The sequence below is a fragment of the Otolemur garnettii genome, unplaced genomic scaffold (genome assembly GCF_000181295.1).
Source record: "Otolemur garnettii isolate 467f Iridium unplaced genomic scaffold, OtoGar3 scaffold00009, whole genome shotgun sequence".
In the NCBI taxonomy this organism is placed as follows: Eukaryota; Metazoa; Chordata; class Mammalia; order Primates; family Galagidae; genus Otolemur; species Otolemur garnettii.
The window spans coordinates 518,198-528,449 of NW_003852404.1; the positions used below are offsets into that span (position 1 = coordinate 518,198).

Sequence of the window (10,252 nt, forward strand, 5' to 3'; positions counted from 1 at the left end):
CCCACGGGGACAGCTTGAGGCTCTGTCTCAAAAAAAAAAAAAAAAAAAAAGAAAAAAGAAAAAGAATATGGGTGTAGAGCAGCGCCTGTGCCTCAAGGAGTAGGGCGCTGGCCCCTTAAGCCGAGAGTGGCAGGTTCGAGCCCAGCCCCTGCCAAAAACTGCAACAACAAAAAGAAAGAATATGGGTGTTATTACCTCTTATACCTCATGTGAAAAAAAAAATTTTAACAGTCTGCCAAGATATGAAAATTAGGGCCATTATACATATATAAAACTATTTTGTCAAAAATAGCATACATCTATTGAAGTAATAATAGCATACTGCTTTAAATATACAATGAATGTAAATAATCATCATTAATATCATTAGAAGGTAATGAATAAAATCCTGAATTAATTACACAGCATTAAATAGGCAACCAAACCCATCTAGAAGGTATTATCTAAAAGCGAGAAGACAATAAAATACCACATAGAACTGTCACCCTGGAATGGACTTGGTTCTGATAGTATTAAACTAGTTCACAAATAAATTGGTATCTCCTCCACTCACTAATCACACGTAATCTCTATTGGCTAAATTAATAGAAAAATAACACCATTATGACTGAGCATTAACTTCACATTTTTGAGGATAGGCAGAGTAAAGAAAATACAAAGATTAAATTCTAAGATAGGAAAGTGAATCAGTATCCTGACCTCAAATTACAGGATTTTTATTTTGTTTTGTTTTCTTTTCTTTTTTGCAGTTTTTGGCCAGGACCAGGTTTGAGCTCACCACCTCCGGTATATGGGGCCAGTGCCCTACTCCTTTGAGCCACAGGCACCGCCCAAATTACAGGAGTTTTTGACGGTGTATAACAAAACAAAAGAATGGCTGAAAACATTTATTTTTAAGACATGAGGGTGAGAGTGAATAAATAAATAAATAATTCATCTTTTTAACTATCTTATAGGGTAGATACAATTATTCTACAGATACACAATGAATCAAAGGAGTCATTAATTATACCCACAGTCACAGAATTACATATCAGGAACAAATTTTAAAAACAATTTTATTTTTCCTGAAAACCACTTACACAGTACCAAAATAGAATGAACTATTTCAGAAATATATTTTCTAAGAAAAGTTATTACTAGTAAAAGAAGGAAAAAAGGAGGCCCAAGAATGCATTTCATACAGAAAGAATAAATTCCTTTATTTCAATAGTCTACCATCTAAAACAGTGTTTTTCAACCTTTTTTATCTCACAGCACACTTGAACCTATAGTTACAATTTTGCAACACACTTAAGTTATATTGATCAAAAAGGAGGTTAAAAAATATATATATACTTACTGTGCTTTGAACTTCTTTTGAAAATAGTTTAATGAATGATCTTTAAAAAATTTTCCTGGCACACCAGTTGAGAAATCACTGATGTAAAAAAGTAACATCTCATCCTTCTTTGGGCAAAAGGAAAGGAAATGAGGTAGAGAAGATTTTTATCTATAATGGACAGATTATTCATACAGCCTCCTACACCAAAATATCCTTTGTATCCACTCTACCCCTCCCATTGGATAGGAACAGTGCATTCATGGACCCTGAACCCTATTCAAGACTAGGCATAACTGGTCTGAGAGTAACTACATCTCCTTTGATAAGTAATCAACTGAGAATTGCCATGTTGCCTATTTCTGACCAATGAGATGCAAGACAAAGTATTTTTAAAGAAATCAATAGGGGGCCTAGATCTTTCTCCTACATGAAATGATAATGATCATTTACTAAGTAATTATTATATGCCAGCACTACACTAAGCACCTAAGCTATCACTGCTCTGTATCTTTTGATACGAGAAATGAAAAAAGAAAGTTTTGCTTTGACTGCCCCAGCAACTATCTTATATCATTAAATAGAGCAATCAGCCTTAGAGTAAGCCAACACAGAACTGAGAAGAAAATGAATCCTTGATGAAACCTTGGATCAGATGAACTGACCAATCCTAAAGGCTGAACGCTGCATACAAGAATTTTTTAATTTTAATCAGTAGGAGTTGGAATTCCTAAGGGTATAGCCTAAAAAGCATCCATACCAATACACTATCCTAGGAACACCTTCATGCAACAGAAAGGTTGTCAGAGGTTCCACATCTATCCAGATGAAAATAAAGTATTTGTCAGGAAAACTGAAGGCTACCTAGAAAAGAGGAGTGCATCATTCTTTCTCATTCCTACCTTCACTTATACTGAATGGGAAGCACTCATAGTTTTAAACTAAAATGCCACCTCTTAGACTAAAAATGTCAATAACTTAAAATTCTCCTTGAAATAGATAAGGAATACTGGAAAGGAAAGGCTGAGTAAGCCACTGTCAGGATGAGATTTTAAAAAATCAAATGAAGCCTTCACACTATGAAAAAAAGATTTTGAACCATCAAGGACTCTTAAAATTCTTTTTATGTTCACACAAATGAAACAGACATCAAAGTGCTATCAAGTATTTTAAATAAACAAAAATGTCCCCCAAAAGAAGACTGCCCTTATTTAAGGTAATTTTACTGAGATTACTACAAAGGTTTTCATTATGACTGAAAAAATGTTTGGGATGAGAGTAAGTAAAACAGGAACACCTTCAATTAGTGATAGAATACTGTTTCACTTGATTAAAGGGGATTTTAAATACTTCCATATTTATGAAAATGGAGCTTTGCATCCATAGAGTTATTTAAGTTATCACTATACTGATAATTTACAGTCACGTTTGATAATTTGAGATATACCTGATTTTTTCCCCTCAAATGTACTGTCTAAGCAGCAATTGCCAGACTGCTGTGCAAAACTACTTGCAACATAGTAAGTACATTGTGACAATATTGTGAATGCTCAGATAAGTTAATTTTATAAGATATTTTAAGCTTTTGATTGGTTAATAGAAACTACCAAATATTCGAGGCAGCATATCAGAACTATTTTCCATTTCAAATCCACTAAGATCTCATAGTGGATCTCATAATTTGAGGAATGCTGCTCTAAGATTAAGGAAAATTGGTAACTTCCAGGCTTCCCTCGTTCTCTATACTACTTGCACTTACTCTGGGACCTATTCCTCAACTACACTTACCTTTGATCACTGTGTGATCTAAATTCTTCACAATCCATTTTGTTTTGGTGATTTTGGTTATATCTCTTTCATACCATTAGCACTGTTCTTTATAAACTTAGAAAAAGTGGAAATGGTATTTGCGTAACTTTCTGCTTTAAAAATCTAGAACAGGCTCAGCGCCTATAGCTCAAGCAGCTAAGGTGTCAGCCACAATACACCAGAGCTGGCGGGTTCAAATCCAGCCCAGGCCCACCAAACAACAATGACAACTATAACCAAAAAATAGCTGGGTGTTGTGGTGGGCACCTGTAGTCCCAGCTAAGTGGGAGCCTGAGGCGAGAGGATCACTTAAGCCCAAGAGTTTGAGGTTACTGTGAGCAGTGACACCACAGCACTCTATCTAGAGCAACAGCTTGAGACTTTGTCTCAAAAATAAATAAATAAAAATCTAGAACAATTAGACAACTCAAGTACAATTTTTTAAAAAAACTTTAGTATTTAATTCTGGGAAGGCAAAAAGTGGAAACCTAATAATCACATGTATATGTAAAAATAAAAAAAAATTAAAAAAAAAATCTTTAGTAATTCCTTATTAGTGAACTAATAAACCTACCATAAAATTATTCCCTCCCTCGTCCCATTATAAATAATAACTATAAATTCACAAACATAAGTTTTCTCCTAGAAATTCTAATCCTTTCAAAATGCAAATCCTTTCTCATGCAAGGAAGAACTATTTGCACAATAAAAGCCCAATGAGACCTAAATTAATGACATATATAGCATAAGAAACTCAATGAAAAACTGGAGAAACATCAATTTTCCATAGGTAAGAAGATATTTAATCACCAATAATAAATCATGTTTTCCTAGCGATATCTATACTCACAAACCAGCAATCCAAATGCAGATGACATTCTTTTTTGTAATTTAGATATAAAATGTACCTCTGCTGGTAGAGGTACACAGATTTCTATTGAGACCCATAGAAACAGATGGTCAATGATTGGGTCACAGATACAGAATCATTACGTAGCTGCTTCTGCTCTCTATAGTGGCAAATCACTTAGAGGGTAGTTATTTAGATATTCAAACTGAGATTGAAATCATCACCCTTTCCTGATGACACACTTTAAATCTTTTAAAAAGTCTGTATAATTAGTTACCATACAAGTCTTAGCAGCGTAACTACTTTGTACCTTGAACCCCAATTTTATATATCTTCTAGTTTATTGTTGATAAACAGTTTTGTCACCTGAATTTTCAAACTTTCTTTAAAGTGTCAACATAAATTCCAACATTTCTCAATGTTCTAACATTTAACAACAAAAACAAAACACGAAAATGAAACATTTTATCTTAAAAAAACCCAACAACCTACCTTTAAACTAGACTCATAGTCTGTGTTCACTTTGAACATAAGCCCAAGTCGTAAATGAATTTCCTTGGCTCGACAAAAGCTGGGATCAACATAAAGCACCTCCTGAAATGCTTTAATTGCCCTGAAAGAATATAGACATAAGATATCTTAACTTTTTAACACGTGCATAAATTTTTGCTTGGTAGCACAGTAAAATTTGTGTTATGCAATACTGCTTTCAAGGAAATGTTAGTTTTTCTTTTTTGGTTGGGGGGGGGGGGAACGGCGCGGAACGGAGTTTGAACCCGCCACCTCCAGTATATGGGGCTGGGGCCCTACTCCTTGAGCCACAGATGCTGCCCAGAAATGTCAGTTTTATGGAATGATGTAAATAAGTAGAAAAAAATGAAAAATCTACAAAGGAGCATTTGAGCCTTTTATATAACACAATGTATACAGCCTAATATAAGGGAGAAGGAAGATGCATTGAATTTATTCTAAATTATTCAAACAATATTTCGTAATATTCTTATATTTATCAGTATAAATAATTGATTTCATTGTTTATAGAATATCTTGGGAAAGTGGGGAGTGGGACAGATAAGAAGATTTTTGTTTTTACAGACAAGGGATTAATCCTATTTCTAGTCTACTACATAAAAATAAATCTTCCTTTTTAAAACTTTACATTTTTTCTTTCATATTTAGGTTTCCAATCCATCTGTATCTTATCTTTTATACTATGTGAGGTAGGAGACAGTTTTTATATTTTCCATGCTGATATCAAGTAGTCCCTGCACCATTTGTAGAAAAAAACATCTTCACCTCACAGCTCTATAGCATTACTTTGTTCTAAAGCAAATATCCACATCTGTGTTGTTCTACTTCTGACTTCTTTATTCCATTTTACTTTCCTTTGTCTATCAGTCTATCTTTGTCCCAAATTCATATTACATCTTTTATAAAGGTTTTGATTATCAATAGAACAAATTCCATAGTGAGGGAAGGGACACTTTTCGTTGAATGCAGTTTAGCATTGCTTAATTTGATCATGTGAATGTATTACCTATTCAAAAATATTAAAATAATGAAGAAACATATCTTGACTTTAATATTTAAAAGTAGTAGTATTAGATATAACAGTATGTTAGATGTCATTTTAAATCCCTCTACATGATACAAAGTTTCAAGCATAAGCCAATACAGTAGAACCTCCATAGTTGACCACCTCCTTAAGTTGACCTAATTTTCACAGACCGGACATATACCACATGTATGCATCCATTAGTACAGTAGGCTTAGTTCCTTATGTTGACCACTTCCATATGTTGACCAGTTTGTTACATTCCCTTGGGTGGTCAACTTATAGAGGTTCCAGTGTATACTGTCTGCAAAGCTTTTAATCAACTACCTCTACCCATACAGACCTTAAAGGGTCTATTTATAAACTCAGATGCTTCTAAAACAAAAACATTTTTTATCTTAAAAAGTTCAAAATATCATACAACAAAATAGTGCAAAATATTACTTCATATCTCTTTAGTAACTTCACTTTGATGGATTCATACATTATTTGCTGTCCTCCAAAAGGTATGAGTGACTATATACACATGTATTACAAAATTATGTTCTAAAAGATGGTGTTTATTACAAATAGTGGTAGGAGGCAGCAAGGATTGGTCTGGCAACAAACACCTTTACACCTGGTTGTGATAGCAGTTAACTTTTTTCTTGAAGAGTGGAGCAATCAATCTCTTAGGTGGTTTTTCACCTGGGTAGGATATGTGTGTGTTTTATTTTCTGATATGTATTATAGGCTTTGAGGCAGGAGAGAGGAGTCAAAGGAAAGACAGAAAAGAATTAGGGTAAATTAGCATTCTCATTCAAAGGTAGCTTACTGTGCATGCACACATGTATGGGGCAGCAAGAACTCATGTGTTTGAGAAAAGCATCAAAAAAGTTAAGAGGAAAACAACTGTAACCCATAAATTATGCCAATTAAAACATATGGTTTACCAGGAAAGGGTATGCAAAGGCTTTTAAAAATTTCTGGGATGACAGCAATGTTTTGTTTCTTGACCCAGGTGATAGTGATATGAATGTTTATTTAATAATAATAACATGTTATGGTATATGTTTATGACTTACACATTTTCTTTACATATGATATATTCTGTAATAATAAAAATTGTAGATAATGTCTTCCTAAAGTCTTAATTAACCTTATCTTATGATATAGGTCAGAGAACTCTCTAACGAAATAGGTCAAAATTAAGCAATAACCACATGTACCCATAAAAAACCCAAGCAGGCCTGATTCAAAGACATGAAAGAAAAAGAATGAAGGTGATAAGGAAAAAGGAACAAAGAAATTAAAAAAAAAAAAATTAGGAGAGAAAAAATATGTAATAAAGGGTGCATAAGGAAGAAGAGGAAAAGGAACACAGAGTACCAATAACAACCCTTCAGGAGAAATATTTCTTGTCTCAGTTTCTATTTCCAGACTCTTCCCTAAATGTAGTATTTGTGGATGTGTTTTACTCTACATGTGCCTTTAGTACAGACATCTTTTACACTTAGTTCACAATTTTATACAGGTGCACAGAAATGTTGCTTCATTTTAACATGTTTCTATATATGTTAATACACTGGGGTAAAACAAAAGAAAAAACCTATTAACCTATAAGCAAAAACGCATGCTTCAAACACACTAGTCTGGGTTTATGTTAACTCTTTTAAAAACTATTAAAAGCGCCCAGGACAAAGTATGCCCAATATCAAGCTTTTCTTGTTGTCAAATTTTATTTCAAGTACAATACCCTGTAGACCCAAATCTGTAGTATCTCATTATGGATTAGTGAAAAAAACACCTTAAAGATTTCCCTTGCTTTGCTCTGACTTGTATATTATTTCCTGTGGTTATCTAATAACCATAATACTATAAATCAAATCTCCATGTTCTATTTAAGATCTGTGAATAGTATCTATTCAACTCCATTCCCAGTTATGCCCTAACATTGCTCCTCCTTAGCTGTGAACCAACTTATCTGAAGAATTCTTAAATACAGGCCCTCTTGGCTTCTCTGCTTCTCCTAACTATATTATCATCTAGAATATTTTGGTTTTTTCTACTTCCTTTTAAATCCACTATTATCTTCAAAACTCACCATCCAAATTGGATACCAATTATGTTTTTTGCCTAGTGTTAGTTAAGTAGCAGTTAGTTCCACTCCACAATCAAATAATTTTATTGACTGCTTACTGGTATACTTGCTCCAGTTTTTCCAAGTCAATTCCTCGAAGCCTATATTGCTATTTTTAATATTCTAAATAATACAGTTTTGGTGTAAATTTAATAGATATTTACTGATGTTATCTATCACTTTTACAGTTAGTTGATAGGACTTCTTGCTGGGGAAACAGTACTCTAGACTCTTTACTGATCAGTTCCCCATATCTAAACAAAACAAATTAATTACCAGAATTATAGGTACAAGCCATTATGTCAGCTTACATTCTAATTTTGGTCATTATGTTATTACACTCATATCTGACCAAAATGCACGTGGGCATGTGTCCAAACATGCCTTCTACAAACTAGACTAAACCTTCAACATACACAACTTCTGCTGACCTAAGAATTCTGAAAGAATTTAAGAACATTAGAAATGTCTACCAATTGACATTGGCATGATACAATGTCCAGAAAGGTACAGTTTTCAAATATTCTATTATAACAGAAGATGTGCACATATTGCTGTATATGGTATCATTGGCATTTTTTTCTTATGATCTGAAAACTATAGTTTTTACATGACCAAAATTATTTCTATAGATTTTCAGTCTAAAGATTTTTTTTCACTTAATGTCTGCCACTGTTAACAATTTGCAAAAGAAAATGACAGAAAGCTGAAACCTCAACAGCTCTACCTACAAAAAAACATGTACCTATGCGTTGAATATATTTCAAAACAATGGTCATTTTTAGTAAGATTTCTAAAAAGCCGCTGGCCCCATATACCAGAGGTGGCGGGTTCAAACCCAGCCCCGGCCAAAAACTAAAAAAACAGATTTCTAAAAAGTCACCAAAAAAGCCTCCTCTACATCCAGAATAAAAATAGCCCTGGCACAGTTTCAGTACATTTGTAAAGAAACATAATAAAACTTTAAGTTCTCTAGGGCTACTAAGTTAAGTCTGGAGATTTCCCTGAGGTAGTATGAAAGGTTAAAGGAATTCATTTCACAGCATTTCACACTCAAGAAAAAAAAAAGAATATTATATCTCTAACTCAGTAATAACATGTACACCCACAACACATAATATTCCTATACACATTTCTTAGGAAATTTAGAGGTTCTTTCTAAAGGAGACAATTAGAAAGTTTTGATGAAGTGCTCAAAAAGGTGAGATTTTAAAAAATGGAGATGGAAGAAAGCAGATTAAACAGAAAATGACAAAGTTACATGGATTTTAAAAAATGCTTAAGATGTTTTTAGGGAAATGTTAAAACAGTGGGACTGGCACAAAGAACATATTTAGAGGAGCAGTAGGCTAGAAGGATCATTTAAGAATCAGAAAAGACCTTAAATGTGAGATACTAAAATTAGAAATATCATACCCTGGATTATTCCTACTTAACTTTGCCAATATATCACCTGTCTGGGTTTTTTCACCTTCTCTAACCAGTCTTCATCTCATCATACCAAGCAATGAGATACATTATCCTTCTCTATTGCAAGATTTATGTTTTTATCCATAATTTCCCTGAAAATTAATCAAAGCCCTCCCAATTTCTCTCTGGCTATCTATGTGTCACTGGTAAGCATAACTTTTTCAGAACTGCCTCAGTTAAATCTACTAGTTTTTTTCAAAATAAAAAACTATACATAATAGACTCAGCACATGTTAACATCAGCTATTCAATTTTAATGGAAATATAAGAACATGTTTGTATTATTTATGACAGTTCAAAAATATACATTAAATATAAGGTTTCTGCCAGACTCCAATCTAGGCAAGCCAGAGAAACAATGGCATTACAACTACATTAGGTTTATGTTTGCCCTATTCTCTTTAATTACATCAAAAGCATAACACCATCATTAAAACCACAGTATTTTTTCCTTACTTGCAACCAAAGCAGTGACTACACATGACAGCAGAAACTCCTATACGCCTAAGAACACTTGTGATTAGTACAGTGCTATAGAAATTAAGTCCAAAAGAAACAATACTAGTAATGTGTTAACATTTCTGTCTTTTTTAACCCATCTTTATCTCATTCTTCTAGCTTTTTAATGTCAACAGAATAATGATTACTATCTTACCTCATCAAGCCTATCAATTATATTTGGGAGCTTACTTTCCAAAATCCTATGTGCCTCAAGCACAGAATTATGTACCTTTTACATTTGTCCATTAAGATCACTCTGATATTCATTAGTGGGAATACAAAAAGTTACAGGCCAGATAGCTAATAAGGATTTTTAGGGAGATAGATATACTGGGAAGAATGATTTCTCTTCTGGTTCCTCGCATTGTATTGTCAAAGGACTATATCAACTGTCTCTCTCTTTTATTTTTCTGGTCAGTTTAACTTCTCCTTTCTCTGCATGTTTTTCAATCCTCTCATCCTAGGATACAGGTTTCTTTCCAAAGGCAACTAACTCAGTTCAAGGTACCCCCTAGCAATTTGCCACGTTCGTGAACAAGAACAAGTGAAGGCATGGACTGACAACTATGCACATGTAAAGAAATGGCTTCATAGAGACTGGTTTCTACCTCTCTGCTGCATATATTT

General features: G+C 33.5%; 1 protein-coding gene across 13 annotated transcripts in view; it reads right to left on the bottom strand.

The window, feature by feature from the left end:
• The window catches only part of KDM6A (lysine demethylase 6A), a 234,202-nt gene that overhangs the window by 92,217 nt on the left and 131,733 nt on the right, over window positions 1-10,252 (bottom strand). For all 13 annotated transcript variants that reach the window (XM_003783789.2, XM_003783787.2, XM_023509757.1 and 10 more), the window contains one exon: window positions 4,473-4,593. In XM_003783789.2, the coding sequence (XP_003783837.1) occupies window positions 4,473-4,593 (121 nt within the window). The remainder of the gene's footprint in view (window positions 1-4,472; window positions 4,594-10,252) is intronic.